We start from the raw sequence: 19,958 nt of genomic DNA, 5'->3' as shown, positions 1-19,958 counted from the left end.
TACTCACTTCCTATTTAATATTGCCATAGCAACAGACCTGCTACTTCCTAGCTTTCCCTGGCTCCACAAACCAGTAACTCCCTAACATTAGCTAGCTAGCAAGCTAACAAGAAATACCAGCTAAAACGTGTGATATAGACTAACTAGGGTTTACGGCTGTACGTATAATTGACCAATGTCAAGCTAACTAACTAATTTCAACGGCTCTGTCTTGGACGGCTGTTCTTCTTGAATTGTGAGTGAAATAGCTAACTAAACTAGCTACGTTAGCCATGTTACCAAGACTCGAGAACCTAATGCGTTAATTAGTCATGTGGTTTCAAGTAAGTAAGTTAGCTAGCAAACAAGATACACATCTGTCCATGCTACTTCTCAAAAATGTTTATTTGAATGCGATAATTCTGGCTCTATATGCCTAAAAGAAATGCCTTTCAGTGAGCTCATAATAGACTTGGTTAGACATTTTATTTGAAAAGGACATGCACTGAGTGAGTCCTCATGTTGTTTGCCACATACCAAGTTTTCACTATCACCAAAGGAGGGCAGTTCTGTCAGTGTCATGACCTGAGTGAGTGTGACAATCTGACCTTCATAATTATTTCGCTCTCCTCTTTCCATCAGTTTCCTCATAATGCTATACTGTAGCCACCCCTTGGCGAAACCAACATGGCATCTGATAGCTACCCATCACATGAGGGCAGGAAAAATAAGAGTGACGGGGTGTAAAGAGCAAAGACAAAGAGGCTGATGTCCTGTAGGTCCAGGTGGACATTGAGGAGCTCACAGCCTCTGGCCACATTGCCCTAAAGCAAGGGACTGTGAAGAAGCCCTCAGCCTCTTCAAAAAGGCCTTCAAAGCTTCCATAGAGGTGATATTACTTAGGCTAATTCCTTGTTGTCCATTTTGAGACATTTTGTCCTGCACCTCACCCATATAATATAGGGCTTGCTAAAACTGTGAGAGGGAGAACTGAGCACCTGATTTTATTGTTTGGAAAATGTCCAGGCAACAAAAACTTGTCTGGTTCCAAGTCCAAATGAATTACAGTATTCACACAATCTTTATTGTCTCCAAATAGTAATTGGTTTTCACAATGACATACATCTGACAACCACAATATTTAGACATACTGTATGGAAGAAAGTGAAATATGCTGCATAATAGTTACTGGTACTTATGTTAGCTTTTATAATGTTTAAGTATTCTCTCTTACCATACTCTATCACCCACAGCTAAAGGAGACCAGGGTCCAGCGGGCATGTGCCTTTAACCTGGGAGCTGCCTACGTGGAGGCGGGTAAAGCCCTGAAGGGGCTGGACTTCCTGAAGTGGGCCCAGCCAGGAGAGAGGGACGAGCAGATAGCAGACCTCCAGTTCAACCTGGCCGTAGCCCATGAGACCCTGGGGAACCACAGCCAAGTGGCTGGTCACTGCCTCCAGGCAGCCCAGCTGTACCGCTCCCAGGGGGATGGGGCCAGTGAGGGGGAAACCTGCATTAAAATGTCCCACTGTCACCTGCTCCTAAAGGTCAGTCAGCTCAAGGTGTATGTTTTTTATGGTCCAGCTCGAGAATCAGATTACCCTGCCAAAAATATCAACCCCTAACCATTAGAGGAGAACTGTAAAACAGCAGTAAACTGTACTTATCTTCCTCACCTTAAGCCATTCCAAAATTTAGGTGGAATACTCCCCTAAAGAGATTTAACACCAATCCAATACATTCCGAGAAAATCCCAAGCTGTGCTTTTTTATAATGAGGTATTACCACCAGGAGATTTGCCTTCATGCACATTAAGATTGTCAGAAGAATTTAGAAGCCCACCCATATCTTCTGCAAAGATAATAAGATGCTTATGCATTCCTTGCTGAGCGGCCTTTCAGGTTATGTCGATATAGGACTCGTTTTACTGTGGATATAGATACTTTTGTACGTGTTTCCTCCGGCATCTTCACAAGGTCCTTTGCTGTTGTTCTGGGATTGATTTGCACTTTTCGCACCAAAGTACGTTCATCTCTAGGAGACAGAATGTGTCTCCTTCCTCAGCGGTATGACGGCTGCGTGGTCCCATAGTGTTTATACTTGCGTACTACTGTTTGTACAGATGAACGTGGTACCTTTAGGCGTTTGGAAATTGCTCCCAAGGATGAACCAGACTTGTGAAGGTCTCAAAAAAAAAATATTGGCTGATTTTCTTTTGATTTTACCATAATGTCAAGCAAAGAGGCACTGAGTTTGAAGGTAGGCCTTGAAATACATCCACGGTACACCTCCAATTGACTCAAATTATGTAAATGAGCCTATCAGAAGCTTCTAAAGCCATGACATAATTTTCTGGAATTTTCCAAGCTGTTTAAAGGCACAGTCAACTTAGTGTATGTAAACCTCTGACCACCTGGAATTGTGATACAGTGAATTATAAGTGAAATAATCTGTCTGTAAACAATTGTTGGAAAAATTACTTGTTACATGCACAAAGTAGATGTCCTAACCGACTTGCCAAAACTATAGTTTGTTAACAAGAAATTTGTGGAGTGGTTGAAAAATGAGTTTTAATGACTCCAACCTAAGTGTATGTAAACTTCCGACTTCAACTGTATATGCATCAGTCAGCGGGACCCCAAACCGATCCAAATGTAACATGCATATGTCCGAAAATCAATTCAAACGTTACAAATCGCCTGTTCACAATTTTGTTGTTGCTCAAATTACTTTATTTCCGACTCCCCGGAAATGCCTCTCATCTTTTGTGACATCTGTGTCCTCTCCTTTAGTGTCAAACTAAGCATACAATTGTGTTGACAGTCATTGATCTACAAGTCATTTTGCATGCCGAACAACCCCAAGCACAATCAGTAGTCAAACTGCGAGCAGCTTCGCTCGCTGGCCAATGCGAGGCGTGCCTATTTCTGATCTGGCACATCTGCGCTTCACCTTCAGCGTTCAGATGTTTGAAAATGTCTTGTGCAATATTAGGCTTTATCACTTGAGTGACAACCAATGTAATTTGCGAGGTTATTTTTATCAAATGCGCTGTTGAAAATTGTGTTTTACCATGATAAAGTAGCCTAAGCTACCGTGGGACACACGGCTCTCATCTGGCGATACATGCTGATCAGGGCTTACATTGGATTTTATTTTGATTGTTCAGGTTCACCATCTGCAATAGTTTTGGTAGTTTGCTTGAAACAATGAGTATATACGGTCATTTTTAGATATACAAGGTAAAGTTGATCATTTCATAATGAGGACAGCAATCACTTTTGCTACCTGCACTGCATGGTCGAAGCGGGAGAGGAAGAGGAGCTCACTCGAGTCCAAAAGGTCCAACTTCCAAAAGATCTAAACCATTCCATTCTGTGACGGGGGTGAAATCCAAAGTTGTGCTTTATATTCATTGGCTATGTCATAGCAAATTTTTTACAAATAAATATTGATACATTACACTTTTTTAATATGCAAAAATGACGACTGAATTAGTGGGTGATGGGGATTTCAGATCAAAAGCAAGGTAGATAGCCAGTTTCCCTTATGGCTCAGACCAGGTGCCTACATACAACAGACATATACAGTACATCATTTACACACACACACACACACACACACACACAGAAGCCCAGCTCATAAGCTCCATCAGCAGCATATTTTAATTTAGAATGGAAAAGGAATGTGTTTATGCAACAGATGTTAGTGCATTGCATCGAACTGAATTGCATTGATTCGCTCCTCTAAACAAACCGAATCGCACAGATCGTTTCAAACTTATCGTTCCTGTATGGTATTGTAGCCCATGTATCTATATATGTATCGAATTGTCTTTAAAGGTAAAGATGCACATCCCTCATTTTTAAGAGCTTCTGCAATGTCTAACTGACTCATTTGAGATGTGTAGCAGCCAGGTCTATATACTGACAGCTCACTGACTGTCCTACATAGAGCTGGTTCTGATTCAAGCTGTGTGTTTTCAGGACTGGACCCAGGCAGCTCAGAGCTTCCAGAGGGCTGGGGAGAGCTACAGGATGGCAGGCAAGCTGGACTCATCCGCCACGGCCTTCAAAGAGGCAGGGAGTCACATGCTCCAATCAGATGACTTCACCGTGGATGATATCATCACTGTGCTCACTGATTGCCTCGAGCTGAGCAACAACATCAAAGACCCACAGTTGCTCGGTAAGGTAAACTGTCAGATTAACTGAATTGAGGAAAAAACAAATGAGTAACAGCAAATTGTTGACTGACAACAGTCACAGTTTTGTGACTTTATCCCTCAGCCTTTCAGGTAAGGTGTACAACGACCTGGGCCTGAGTTTCTCCCAGCTGAAGTTGTTCCAGGAGACAGCCGGGTGCTATGAGCGGGCCCTGCCCCTGGTCAGCACCAGGCCCAGCAGGCTGGCCGTGGTCCTACAGAACCTGGGAGCTGTTCACAACACACTGAGCCAGTACCGGCAGGCCCTGGACTACCACCGCCAGGCAGCCAGCCTGCATGGTGAGCTTATTACATCAATTACGCTGGAAAGTATAGTTATACTGTATTTTCTGCACAGTTCAGTGCTGTTATGTACTGCATGTAATAATGATATGCCATTTAGCATGCGCTATTCTCCAAAGTACTCTGCGTGCATATTGTTTGTATGAGTGGCGCAAGCACTCTACCAACTGAGCCACAGAGGATCATGTGTGTGTGAGGAACACGTCACCTGAGGCGTGTAAAGGAGTAATTGTTTAGGCAGAGGGGCAGACCATTCCTCAAACATTTCATTATACCCTGATTAATCCTTTACAGTATCTAGGTGTGTCCAGTGCTCTTCATGCCTCTGATCTGTCTCTGTGAGCAGCTCTCATATTAGCAAGAGAGGTGTGTGTGTGTGTGTGTGTGTGTGTGTGTGTGTGTGTGTGTGTGTGTGTGTGTGTGTGTGTGCGCGCAGGGGTGTGTGTGTGCGCGCAGGGGTGTGTGTGTGCGCGCAGGGGTGTGTGTGTGTGCGCGCAGGGGTCTGTGTCGGCTGAGATTCCACTGAGGCAATCCCATTGGGACTTACAGAGTGCTTACCACAGCACCACTGAGTGACTCACACACTGGTATGTCTTGTGCGTATGTGCTTGTGACGGTTCTAAGACGTATTATTTTCGTCAGCCCACATGCTGTTGGGGATGTGAACGTGACATAGCTATTTGTGCTTTTTTTAAGTGTGTGAAAAAGTGATGACGCTGTAAAGATTGTCTCTTGTTCCCTGTAGTAACCCCTCTCCCTTTGTAATCTATCTTTCTCTCAAACTCTTTGTCTCTCTCTGATACCCTTCCCCCTTTATCCCCATCATTCTGTGTGTCTGCGTCAGGGTCTTTGGGCAGTCGTCATGCTCAGGGCCGCTGCTTCAGTAACTTGGCCTTTGCCATCAGTCGGCTGAGGGAGCATGAGGAGGCAGCAGAGCACTACCTCCAAGCCCTGCATGCCTTCAAAGACACTGGTACAAAATCAAGTCCAACTTTATTCTTTATAAGAATAATAATAAGCACATTTTTCATGTTGAAGTGTGTTCTAAATGTTTAAACAGACTATTAATGACTCTTTACATCCATTGACCCCTTTTGACACTAAGTCTCACCCTCATTCGCTCTCTATCTTGTTTACTCAACTTTCTCAATATCTCTTTATATTTATCTTTCTTCTTCCTCCTTATCTATCTATCTATCTATCTATCTATCTATCTATCTATCTATCTATCTATCTATCTATCTATCTATCTATCTATCTATCTATCTATCTATCTATCTATCTATCTATCTATCTATCTATCTAGATGACTATAAGGGCCAATGGCAGGCTTGTGAGGGTTTAGGGGAAGCTCGCTTTTAGTTGAGAGACCTGGAGAGAGCCACCCTCTACTACAAACAAGCTCTGGGTTTACTGTCAAAGTGCAAGGTAAAGAGGTCACTACTACAAATACACCAACCCATACAATTGATCCCCGATAGAATATACTTTTTCAGTTATATATGGTTTCTCAGACCTTATCAGACCATATAACGTTGGTTAACTGCCGTCTTCATTTCCAGGACTCGTCTAGCTCGGTCCAGGAGCGTCTGGTCAACAAGCTGAGTGAGGCCCTGCAACACAGGCTGTCACTGATCACCCCTGGAAAACCCCAGGTAGGTACTGTCTGGACACCACACTCCTGACCATCATACTCAGTTGCAGGAAAACAAACTGATTTGTTTATCTATCAGCCAGTATCTAGTTAATATACCAACACTGTAACCAGATAACATACAGTGGCTTGCAAAAGTATTCACCCCCCTTGGCATTTTTCCTATTTTGTTGCCTTACAACCTGGAATTACAATTGATTTTTGGGAGTTTTATCATTTGATTTACCCAACATGCCTACCACTTTGAAGATACAAAATATTTGTTATTGTGAACAAACAAGAAATAAGACAAAAAGAATGAACTTGAGAGTGCATAACTATTCACCCTCAAGTCAATACTTTGTAGAGCCACCTTTTGCAGCAATTACAGCTGCAAGTCTCTTGGGGTATGTCTCTATATACTTCGCACATCTAGCCACTGGGATTTTTGCCCATTCTTCAAGGCAAAACTGCTCCAGCTCCTTCAAGTTGGATGGGTTCCGCTGGTGTACAGCAATCTTTAAGTCATACCACAGATTCTCAATTGGATTGAGGTCTGGGCTTTGACTAGGCCATTCCAAGACATTTAAATGTTTCCCCTTAAACCACTCAAGTGTTGCTTTAGCAGTATGCTTAGGGTCGTTGTCCTGCTGGAAGGTGAACCTCTGTCACAGTCTCAAATCTCTGGAAGACTGAAACAGGTTTCCCTCAAGAATATCCCAGTATTTAGCGCCATCCATCATTCCTTCAATTCTGTCCAGTTTCCCAGTCCCTGCCGATGAAAAACATCCCCACAGCATGATGCCACCTCCATCATGCTTCACTGTGGGGATGGTGTTTTTCGGGGTGATGAGAGGTGTTGAGTTTGCGCCAGACATAGCGTTTTCCTTGATAGCCAAAAATATAAATTTTAGTCTCATCTGACCAGAGTACCTTCTTCCATATGTTTGGGGAGCCTCCCACATGCCCTTTGGCGAACACCAAACATGTTTGCTTATTTTTTTCTTTAAGCAATGGCTTTTTTCTGGCCACTCTTCTGTAACTCACAGCTCTGTGGAGTGTATGGCTTAAAGTGGTTCTATGGACAGATACTACCATTTCTGCTGTGGAGCTTTGCAGCTCCTTCAGGGTTATCTTTGGTCTCTTTGTTGCCTCTCTGATTAATGCCCTCCTTGCCTGGTCCATGAGTTTTGGTGGGCGGCCCTCTCTTGGCAGGTTTGTTGTGGTGCCATATTCTTTCCATTTGTTAATAATGGATCTAATGGTACTCCGTGGGATGTTCAAAGTTTCGGATATTTTTTTGTAACCCATCCTGATCTGTACTTTTCCACAACTTTGTCCCTGACCTGTTTGGAGAGCTTCTTGGTCTTCATAGTTCCACTTGCTTTGTGGTGCCCCTTGCTTAGTGGTGTTGCAGACTCTGGGGCCTTTCAATACAAGTGTGTGTGTGTATATATACTGAGATCATGTGACAGATCATGTGACACGTAGATTGCACACAGGTGGACTTTATTTAACTAATTATGTGACTTCTGAAGATAATTGGTTGTACCAGATCTTATTTAGGGGCTTCATAGGAAAGGGGTTTGAATACATATGCACGCACCACTTTTCCGTTTTTTAAATTTTTTTGAATTTTTTGAAACAAGTTATTTTTTTGACTTCACCAATTTGGACTATTTTGTGTATGTCAATTACATGAAATCCAAATAAAAATCAATTTAAATTACAGGTTGTAATGCAACAAAATAGGAAAAACGACAAGGGGGATGAATACTTTTGCAAGGCACTGTATCAACCATCTTCTGGTATGTTGGTGGGAACTATAATGTAGTGTGTGTGTGTTGACTGTGAAAAATATGTTTCCATTTCAAGCCACTTTCAACTCTCTTGTAGAGCTTGTAAGTGTACTCATGCGTTTATACAGTTTCATCTCCAGTGAACTGACTGGGCTGTTGTTCCCTAGTGAGTGGAGCTGGCTCTGCAGAGGTGTCTGCCAGAGAGCAGGGGAAGGAGGAGGAAGCCCCAGGGCCAGATGGAGAGCAGGCACACACAGTGACGATGGGAGAAGCAGGTGACTCCCAGTCACCGGTGACAAGAGCCCGGCTTCTCAGTGAAGGAAATCTGACTGTGCTGCCAGGGGCAAACAGGCAATGCATTTAACACACACACACACACACACTAAAAATCATCGTACATGCTCACACAGTGCACATTATCACTCATTTACTGTACACATTAGCACACATATATAGATGCACCATTATACACACATGTGCATACGCCCAATAACACCCATCCAGACAACTCATAAAGAAACCCAGGGTAATTTTACTTGTTGTAATTGACTTTGATTCTTTATTAGCACACTGGAAAATCAAACGCTTTTTCATTTCGTGCCACCAGACTGGCCTCTTAAATTGTTTATTTTTGCAGAATGTCTTTAAGGTATAAACACCTATTGGGTTTTCTTAAATTACACTGAAGAAGATGAGCTCTGTGAGTGTCTGCTCTGCAGAGAAGAATTGAATAATATGGAAATGGTGAGTTATTAGCCAGCCACAGATGTATCATAAGAGCACCAGCAGAGAAAACAAAACCGCATACATAATTCATGTACATGGCGATGACCTTGGCCTCCACTGATGATTCACTACCATCCCCCTGTAAACACACACACACACACTCATTTCTGCATTGCTGCACTGTTTGTTATTCTCCCGTTCCCAGAGTAACCATATATCATATATGCCTTTAACTTGGCATTCCGGTGTGTGTGTGGCCAATGTTACACTGCTGCTTTTCATTTTAAATTATTCTTGAAAAGTTATTTTTGAGATGTTCATGTTTGAGCGTGCCTCTTCCTCTCACCTCCAGGAACCTGAATAATACATATGAGCAGCCCGACCTCCATTACCAGAACCAGGACCCATCAAACCACCCTTACCCTGAAACATGCGTCACTCATGATGTAGGCTCAAGTTTACTTTGCCCAACTGGTCAATTAAAATCCCGCCTTTTGTTGACAAAGTGCTGTCGTAACTTCTGACTCTTCGGATTCTGACTCTATCGAATCTCACCTAATATCTAATGATCTTCGAATAACTGGTTAATAAACTGGTTCGATTTAAATGGTTAATAAAACATGGTCGGACAATTTTCAATCTGAAAGCGAGTGAACATTATTTTTTTTTTTTACTTTTCACAAATTAGCAGGGCTCTGCACAGACCTTTCAGGGATCAGGTGGTCAACATGAAAAAAGGGCACCCCCTCCTCCCCCTTGATTATTTTATTTTTTACTTTCATAATTGTTAACCATCTAGAAATTCAGAACATAGCCTACTAAATGCCTCTAGCATTTTTTGATTTGTTTTTAGCATAGACCTATTTATTTCACAAATTGAAAGCAAGCTAGTTACACTGCCTCCTAAAGACATGATTGAGATTGGGAAAATAGGGTAGGCTATCAGCTGATCGTTAATTGATATAAATCTGCTAGTTGGCTAGCTCGATTATTTGTTTGTTACTGATTTGGGATTTATCTTCAATGCTGTTAAATAATAACTGAATACAGTGTGGGGAAAAAAGTATTTGATCCCCTGCTGATTTTGTACGTTTGCCCACTGACAAAGAAATGATCAGTCTATCATTTTAATGGTAGGTTCATTTGAACAGTGAGAGACAGAAAAACAACAACAAAATCCAGAAAAACGCATGTCAAAAATGTTTCATTTTATTGAGGGAAATGAGTATTTAACCCCTCTGCAAAACATGACTTGGTACTTGGTGGCAAAACCCTTGTTGGCAATCACAGAGGTCAGACATTTCTTGTAGTTGGCCACCAGGTTTGCACACATCTCAGGAGGGATTTTGTCCCACTCCTCTTTGCAGATCTTCTCCAAGTCATTAAGGTTTCGAGGCTGACGTTTGGCATCTCGAACCTTCAGCTCCCTCCACAGATTTTCTATGGGATTAAGGTCTGGAGACTGGCTAGGCCACTCTTGAGCCACTCCTTTGTTGCCTTGGCCGTGTGTTTTGGGTCATTGTCATGATGGAATACCCATCCACGACCCATTTTCAATGCCCTGGCTGAGGGAAGGACATTTCTCACCCAAGATTTGACAGTACACGGCCCCGTCCATCGTCCCTTTGATGCGGTGAAGTTGTCCTGTCCCATTAGCAGAAAAACACCCCCAAAGCATAATGTTTCCACCTCCATGTTTGACGGTGGGGATGGTGTTCTTGGGGTCATAGGCAGCATTCCTCCTCCAAACACGGCGAGTTGAGTTGATGTCAAAGAGCTCCATTTTGGTCTCATCTGACCACAACATTTTCACCCAGTTGTCCTCTGAATCATTCAGATGTTCATTGGCAAACTTCAGACGGGCATGTATATGTGCTTTCATGAGCAGGGGGACCTTGCGGGCGCTGCAGGATTTCAGTCCTTCACGGCGTAGTGTGTTACCAATTGTTTTCTTGGTGACTATGGTCCCAGCTGCGTTGAGATCATTGACAAGATCCTCCTGTGTAGTTCTGGGCTGATTCCTCACCGTTCTCATGATCATTGCAACTCCACAAGGTGAGATCTTGCATGGAGCCCCAGGCCGAGGGAGATTGACAGTTCTTTTGTGTTTCTTCCATTTGCGAATAATCGCACCAACTGTTGTCACCTTCTCACCAAGCTGCTTGGCGATGGTCTGTAGCCCATTCCAGCCTTGTGTAGGTCTACAATCTTGTCCCTGACGTCCTTGGAGAGCTCTTTGGTCTTGGCCATGGTGGAGAGTTTGGAATCTGATTGATTGACTGCTTCTGTGGACAGGTGTCTTTTATACAGGTAACAAACTGAGATTAGGAGCACTCCCTTTAAGAGTGTGCTCCTAATCTCAGCTCGTTACCTGTATAAAAGACACCTGGGAGCCAGAAATCTTTCTGATTGAGAGGGGGTCAAATATTTATTTCCCTCATTAAAATGCAAATCAATTTCTAACATTTTTGACATGTGTTTTTCTGGAATTGTTTGTTGTTCTGTCTCACTGTTCAATAAACCTACCATTAAAATTATAGACTGATCATTTCTTTGTCAGTGGGCAAATGTAAAAAATCAGCAGGGGATCAAATACTTTTTCCCCTCACTGTATTAGGGTATATTATGAAATCTTCTAACTCATGATATGTAGCTTGTGTGGATACTTTAGTATATGGTGGTTAGCTAGAGTCTAGACTACCTGTGTTCAGTGATTATTTAATCGGGAGGTGCTGGAACAAAAAGTGATCGAGAGAGCACCCCTCCCTCGTGCTCAAGTTTTGTTCCAGCAACTCCCGATTCATGGTGTAGTAGGCTATTCTGAATTATTTCATTTCTTACTGAACAGACAGCAGTAATTCTATAACTTTTGCAAATGTATTTCAATTTAGGGAGAGGTGGAAATGTACACAGTTGTTACCCAGAGGAGGGTCATGCTTTTTCAATTTCAGTCATGGGGAAGGGGTTAGTCTTTATTTATTTTTATAATTGTTTTATTTAGTCCAGGGGAGGTCATGTAATTGATTTAAATGTCATATTGCTCAGTGTTTCAGAATTAGTATCTCGTGTGCCTGATGCTGCCCCTCATCCCTGATTCTCTGCTGGGTGTGCAATATCAAGTGTGCCTAGTGTGGTCTCAATAAAATTATCCATAGCCTATACTATAGGCCAGGGGTGGGAAAACTTTTTGGCTCGAGGGCCACATCGGGATTTTGAAATTCAACGGAGGGTCACATTTTTTGAGGGACCAATTTTTTGTTAAAATTAATTTGCAGGCGTCACTACAGACCAGGGTTCGATCCCAGGCTGTGTCACAGCTGGTCGTGACTGGGAGACCCATGATGTGGCGCACAATTGGCCCAGTGTCGTCCAGGTTAGGAGAGGGTTTGGCAGGTCGAGATTTCCTTGTACCATTGCGCTCTAGCAACTCCTGTGGAGGGCTGGGAGCATGCACGCTGACACGCTCGCCAGGTGTACGGTGTTTCCTCTGACACATTGGTGCGGCTGGCTTCCGGGTTAAGCGGGTATTGTGTCAAGAAGCAGTGCAGCTTGGCTGGGTCATGTTTCGGAGGATGCACGGCTCTCGACCTTCGCCTCTCCCGAGTACATACGGGAGTTACAGCGATGGGACATGACTGTAACTACCAATTTGATACCACAAAAATGGGGAGAAAAAAGGGTTGTCTGTTTTAACAAAACTTTTTTATTTTTGTACTTATGTATTGAATATAGTTTTTTTGTGTTGTGTTTTTTTTATAAGCCCTAGGGCTTCAAACCATACTTGCACACCGTTTTTTATTTATTTGTTTTTAACTGTATTGTTGTTTATCACTTATTTTCTTCGGTGCAAATAAATTCAACCTTAAGTTTTAGGTTATGTGTTAGAGAAAAAGCCATTTGTTATTTAAGTCATTGATGATCAGATACTAAAGTTGTAACTGGTTCTGTTGCAACATTTTTACAGTTGATAGACAACTTTAGCACTGTTCCAAACTTAGACTATCCTCTTTTTTAACAATAGCCTTTATAGAAATCTAAATGTCTGCTGTCCTGCAGATTGCGCTCATTCCTTGTCATGCTCTGTTGTGGTATTTAAAAAAAATTCCGCTTGTCTCCAGTCATGTAAAATGACGTAGAATTGCAAGAAATGCGTTTATAAAAGGCACAAAAAAAATCGGACTGCAAATAAGATGGATTCATGCAGTGCTTTTATTATAATGGATATCTTTTCATCCTTACCCTTGTCTGCGTTGGTCTGCAAATCCATAATCTTCTTGCTACTTTGCTATGTAATGTTTACAAATCGAAGAACATTTTCTAAAACTGCATATCTTAGGCTCTGAGCTGGGTTTCATAAAAGCATCGTAGCACGAAGATACTCTTCTGTCCATTTAGTGTCAGTGGAATTAGGATGATTTTAGTGCTACGATGCATTTTGGGAAACCCAGCCCTGGTTTGTCATAGGAGTGAGGGTAAATGCAGGCATGTTCTCTGTTATCCACTTTGTTTTAATTATTATTTTGGGTATAGGGGAGGGTCACAATTTTGTTTTTCAAGCGTTCAGGGAGGGTCAGGTAAATATATATTATACTGAAGGGAGGGCCATCCATTTTAATTTCAGAAGGTCCGATTTTCTCCAGGTATCCCTCATTATCAATAACGTGCAGTCCCTTATCAGGGGTGCTGCCGCACCTCCACCACCATTCCCGCTGCTATGATTGTATAAGGAAATACATGATGAAGTGCTGCTGCACATAGGCTATCAGCCGTCCAGACCGAATATTGGTGATAATGTAAATCAAGTGTTATAAAGTGTAAATCAGATGTTATGCTGCTCTGGCATTACTGTTTATATTTAAACTAGTTAGCTTGCTACACACACTCCACCAGTGACTACATTTAAAGCCATGCATGTTTGGATAATGGGCGAGCGCAATCTCCACGAGTGCTGAGCAATTAACCGAAATGTCGGTTGTTTTGGGGGTTTTAAACAACTAATTGACCAATGTAAGTTTAAATGATTTGAATTCCATTTTGTTAGAGTTTTTTCTGTGAGCTCAATAAATCAGATCAAGCCTGAACTATGCAAGGTAGTAGGTTTTTTTAGTTTCCAACAGGCCAATATTCTACATATATTAGCACAGAAAACATGGTAATTAACTATAATGACAATAATCCATTGGGCACCTGCATACTTGTCCGGTCTGTGTGGAGCACTGAGCTATTACAATAAGAACCGTGTGGAGCAGACATGGGGTGATTGATACTTGGCATTCAGTATACATAAAAGTTTGTCTTATTTACTTTGAAGAACTACTAAAATGTTGATTTGGCAGACTGCATAGGCAGCAGCTCTATAGAGATGAGATGATTACTTGGAATGAAATAATAAAGTAATCAAATAAAACCTATTTTATTAAAGTGAAGTAATGTGAATACATTATGGTTAATAAGTGATAAGCAGTAATGGGCATCACTAACATTTTTACTTTTAATTGTTTTATTCTGTTGCTACAACATTCGACCCACATAATGCATAGTGCATTTAATGTATAAAAAATAAACTGAAATCGAAACTGACCCTACCTCAAACAACCCTAATCGCTCAGCACTAAAACCATACAGGGGGTGGCGAATTTGACGTCATCATGACAACTAGGTGGAAGTGGGTTCAGAACAACAATGACAAAAACTGTACAAAAAAAAAATGTACAAAAACTGTACCACCACACAAAAGAGCACTTGGCAAGTGGGAGGGAAAAGGGGCAGGTGTTCTGGCACAGGTAGACCCATATTGTGCACGCGCCTGCAAATCAGTATTGTCAAATAATCTGTAGTCTATGCTTTTGATGCACCAGGTTTCTTTTCAGCACTTCAGCACCTGCGTGTATGGACAGCTCCCCTCCCATGTCTATTTTTGATGAACGCAAGTAGTGGGATAGAGTGGTCTGTTGAACTGCACTGTAGCTGCAGAACCTATTTCACCAACCTCGGAGCCCGACAAGGATTGGACATTGGATCATTTTTTGAAACTCCCATGGATATTGCGATATACAAAAAGAAAACTGAGTGAAAGATGGATCAACCGAAACGCTGAAATTGTTGTAGGCCTACTTTGGAGACGAATACGTAATTTTGGTTTTCAATTATCTTTCATGCTGCGGCAACTGAAGATAAAACACATATTTCATTGCATTACGGCTTAGCTGTTCAATTGGAATAGGCAACATTGTATCGGAGAGAAAGTGTACTTTGTTGCGTATTGTGAGGAATGCGCGCATTCCAAGTGAGTTGAGCGTTAAACAAGGTAAGAGTGAGCATAGTCCTGTAATATATCTCACTGCATGTTGTCATTATGTGGACAGATGACTAGCCTACATAAACGTGCTATAGGATACATTGGAGTAACTTGTATAGCCTACATTATAGTGGCATAACAATAAATATCCTAATTTGTTATAGGAGTATATGGTACGAAACAATCAATAGAATAAAATATGCAATAACCCTGCATATCTACGCTTCTTGTCCATTTACTCCATGAAAACAAACAAATGTCTAAAATATAAAGGCAAAACGTTGGAAATATATAGGTTTTATACTTTCATTTTTTTACCTTCCGTTTTCAAAGGTTAGGTAAAAGGTTTTTCGCCACACTTAAAGTTTAGAATCCCATTGACCCATCCATCAGATTGCTGCAGTTTCCGAATGGACCGCGACGTTTTTCCGTGCATACACGCCACTATAGCAAAAGCAGTGACGCCAACCGAAATATGTCTTCCGCATTTAACCCAACCCCTCTGAATCAGGTAGATGCGGGGAGCTGCCTTACGACGTTCACGGCGCCCGGGGAGCAGTTGATGTTGGGGGTTAACTGCCTTGCTCAAGAGTAGAACGGCTCGGGGTTTCGATATAGGACTTACATTACCGCCGCTGTGCAGTGACGCCAAAAAATAATTCATGAATGTACACCGTAAACACTGATTGAAGACCCAAGTAGGCTACTGGTGCATGCTGGGATGATCGATTTACTGCGTTAAACTTGATCCGAATGTCCTTCAGACACCTTCGCGTGCCGGTGCCAGGGATTCTTCAGTGGATGGGAGAACAACCACACCCACAAAAAATAACTCACATAATTCTATTACGTGATTAACACCTATTCAAGACTTCATTTTGAATATGTTAACATATTGAGAGGAGGCAGAGTGAGGATCAGTGTTGAAATACTTAATTAATGAGAGTGAGATGGTGAGAGAGAAAGTGTGTGTGTGTGTGTGTGTGTGTGTGTGTGTGTGTGTGTGTGTGGCATAGGAAAGGCTTAATTAATGTTGAATTAATTAAAGTGAGATGGTGAGAGACAAAGCGATAGAGGGAGTGTGTGTGTGGCATAGGACACACACACGCTTGGTCCAAGGTCATCTAAACTGAAAGGGGGATATGGTTGGGTATTCTAAATCAGGGAGACAGAGAGAAAGGTTGTCTTTGTGCTGCTACTTTAAGTGCAGTGCTGTGTCAATGTTCTCAGCATCAGTACTGGGGCCATCAGGGATCTGACGGGGCCGAATTGAAGCAAGTCATGGTCAGAAGAGGCTGAAAATTACCATTATATCAATCTAATGTGCCTTTCCCTGTGTTACAAACCAAGAACGAACACCATCTCTGCATATGAGTCATTACACATGACAATGCCCTTTGTAAAATATTTATAAACTCCAATAATTCCCAGGGTAGGCTGACAAACGAAATGAGCTGATGAGGCATCCATTGCACCGGTCGGCCTTTTCAGCACATTCTGGTGTGACATTTCTCTCTGGCGAAGAGCAGAAGTCTCCCTGTCCCAATGTCCCTGCTGTAGAAACACATTATCTTTCTTCTTTTTTTTTAGTATTCACAGGGCAATGTGTTTGGAGAGGGTGTTGACAGCTCTGGAGTGGGGTAAGTTCAGGCTCTGCAGTCCTCTACATCGACTTTCAAGCCAATAGTCAGCAGGCAGACGGCACATGTAGTCTAAACAACACTGGCTTTTCTTGTTTCCAGGTTCAGTGTCATTCCATCTTACTCTAGGTGAACAGTTCATGTGTTTGAGTAGTCGTCAATAATGTTTTGACGATTGTTGATTGGTGGTGTTTAAATCTACTGCACTTGCTAAGAGAAGATGTATAGCCACTGTGACATACTGTCTGATCATCTTATCTCATTTGATATTATGCTGTAAGATCAAATGAATGATGATGAATACAGATCATTTATCTGATCATTCTATCATAATCCTATTGCCAACCTTATTACCTCTGATATGTGTGTGATACAGTACATGAAGTCCTCCTGGATCAGCCTCTCACTTTGAGGCTTTGTCATTACACTTTAATGTGCAAAGACATCTCGCTCCCCCACCATGGTCCATGCTGTTCTGTAAATCACTGTGCCATTATGAATCACAGTCCACAAACAGTGCACACAATGATGCTTTATGGCACTGATTGCAGTCCTCTGGGGCTAGGACACAACACAGGCCAGTTTATTGTGCTCTGTGTGTGGACTGATTTGCATTGGCCATAAAGTGGTATAAAAACAGATCCATCATGGTCAGAGTCAACGTGGTTATTCACTGGTAGGTAGGCCTCTATTACAACCCAATTGGGGTCACTGAATCGGATCAGATTGGATCATTGTTTTCCAAAGTAATGATTGCAATGCTTCTCACCAACACTACAGCCTATTTGAAACAGCTGGTCCTGTATTTCTTATTGAGCATATGATTTAATGTCTGTTTTTTCAATACAGTGCATTTATCCCAAGTCCAATTCCACACAGAGCCTTCCATTCAAACATACATCCTATGTACATTTCCTAACAAACATCTGTCGTGAAAAGTACAGTATTATCTATATGGCCATTTTCCTGGTGTTCAGGACTTCAGATAAATATGTTACACTGGGCAAGAGTTTAGCTGACATGCCAAACCTGTGTCTAGCTAACAGAATAGAGGGATATTTGGGAGGCCAACTAGAGCCATAAAAACAGCAGTTATGAGTAGGGAAGATGCAGCGCTGGTGCGATTACTGTGTGAGTTATACTGCAGAGGTTTGTTATTAGCAGGGGAGGCTGCCTCGTGTCTCATTAGTGACAAAACAGTGTGTTGAATACCCATACATCTCCACTGGCCTTCTGTGTATAGTTGAGCAATAACAAGCAGCGTCATATTCTGATTACCAGGAGATTACAATATGTTACCGTGCAATTCTGTCAGTGGGATAATTGTTTATCATCTTGATGCTATTACCCACCATGCACAAACTGGTTGAATCAACGTTGTTTCAACTTAATTTGTCAACGTATTGTGATATGGAAAATACATTGGATTTGAAAAAAGTCATCAACTGTGGTTTTGAGGGTGAAATTTCAGCCTCAGGATTATGTCATTATGGTAACGAAATTTAAACATAGACAACCCTCCTGTAAAATATGTTGAATTTGTACCTTTAAAACAGCTTCAACGTAAAAAAATCCACTGTCAGAAAACAACAATAGGCTGGGCAGCACCTCCTACTGGAGAATCTACCCTTTGGTCTCCCATCCAGGGTTTTAAGGTTTTAACTAATCCCAGCCCTGCTTAGCTATGCTATTTTTCACTAACTATTACTAATGTGATATCATGAGAATTATTGTTGGGAGATCTCGACTTAAAACTAAATAGATTCACTGTCGCTATCGAAGTCCTTCCACAGAGTAGTTTAACAGAGCAAATGAAATGTGACCATACTTTATCAATCATATAACATCAATGATGCTATTTAGGCCTGTATAGCATTTGAAAAGTTATCAACAGCTATTGTTTAAATTAAACCCAGAATTCAACATAAAATAGACAATACAAACTTAATTTAAAGGGCATTTAAAGTATGATTTAATTTGATTTAGTCCTATTCTTTACCTTTTATTTTTTATTGAGATAAAGACGTGAATCCAACATATCAATAATTAATTTGTAGACAAACTGGAATTAAAGCCAGACTAAGTCAGTGGCACAGATGGAACTATCCATGCAGAATATAAATCTCCTTCAAATATTGGTACAAGTTAACAAATGATATGTTGGATTCACGTCTCTAACTCAGCCAAAAATATAAGTTAAAGAATAGGATTAAGACAGTGGCTTAGATCTAACTATCCAAGCAGTATATACTGTCACACCCTGATCTGTTTCACCTGTTCTTGTGATTGTCTCCACCCCCTCCAGGTGTCGCCCATCTTCCCCATTATCTCCTGTGTATATATACCTGTGTTCTCTGTTTGTCCGTTGCCAGTTCGTCTTCTTTGTTCGAGTCAACCAGCGGTTTGTGTCTCAGCGCCTGCTTTTTCTAGTCTCTCTTTTCTTGCCCTCCCGGTTTTGACCCTTGCCTGTCCTGACTCTGAGCCCACCTGCCTGACCACCCTGCCTGACCCTGAGCCTGCCTGCTGCCCTGTACCTCTGCCCCCCTCTGGATTACCGACCTCTACCTGAGCCTGCCTGGAGTCCGGTACCGTTGCCTGACCTCTGGTTTTCTGACCCATACCTGTCTTGCAGGCCCCTGTTGGAACATTAAACTATTGTTTATTCGACGTGGTCTGCATCTGGGTCTTCCCTTCATACTTGATATATACAGTGCATCTCCTTTAAATGTTGGTATTTGGTTGCATTGTCAACCAAACAGAATTTAATATTACTTTTGTAATACAGTAAATAGCCTTAGCCTAAAGTTATCTTCCAAACTAATATAACATTCCACCTTAAAATTAGTAATACGTCCATTGGCACATTGATGTTATTGTAAATATACATTTCTTCTTATGTAATCACATAAAGCATGCATGTTCAAGATAGTATGCATAGGATGTTGCAGGTCAATGGAGATCTTCACAATCTGCACAGAATCTCAAATGGCATTAATGTAATCTCAACTGCAATACCGGTCATTTGGTTCTGCTATTAGATGAATTAAACACAGTGATAACACATTTAACAAAATATCTGACACTGTATTCCCATTTGAACTTTGCTGTGCTTTAAGATGGTTGAAAGTGAAGTGATAGACATTTGGGTGACAATTAAACCAAAAATCAGATGTTTTTCCATTGGAATTTGGTTGTGCTTTTAGATGGTTGAAAGCATAGTGATAACACATTGGCAATTCAACTAACTTTTGGCTATCTTTTTGACAGTGGTGGAAAGGTACCTATGTGTCATACTTGAGTAAAAGTATTATACCTTAATATAAAGTTACTCAAGTAAAAGTGAAAGTCACCCATTAAAATACTACTTGAGTAAAAG

At 41.6% G+C, this 19,958-nt stretch overlaps 1 protein-coding gene across 1 annotated transcript; it reads left to right on the top strand.

Annotated features, from left to right (window-relative positions):
• Nucleotides 1-311: 311 nt before the first annotated feature.
• Nucleotides 312-9,283, top strand: LOC106605386 (tetratricopeptide repeat protein 24-like). Its single transcript, XM_045717736.2, is given in 11 exon segments — nucleotides 312-323; nucleotides 759-816; nucleotides 819-868; nucleotides 1,233-1,526; nucleotides 3,966-4,167; nucleotides 4,247-4,483; nucleotides 5,331-5,459; nucleotides 5,793-5,914; nucleotides 6,049-6,141; nucleotides 8,086-8,662; nucleotides 8,997-9,283. Coding segments are annotated over 8 exon segments (1,038 nt in total). The 3' UTR covers nucleotides 5,849-5,914; nucleotides 6,049-6,141; nucleotides 8,086-8,662; nucleotides 8,997-9,283.
• Nucleotides 9,284-19,958: the final 10,675 nt, after the last annotated feature.

The sequence above is a fragment of the Salmo salar genome, chromosome 05 (genome assembly GCF_965601325.2).
Source record: "Salmo salar chromosome 05, fSalSal1, whole genome shotgun sequence".
Lineage (NCBI taxonomy): Eukaryota > Metazoa > Chordata > Actinopteri > Salmoniformes > Salmonidae > Salmo > Salmo salar.
This window is presented reverse-complemented; position numbering and strand designations above follow the sequence as displayed.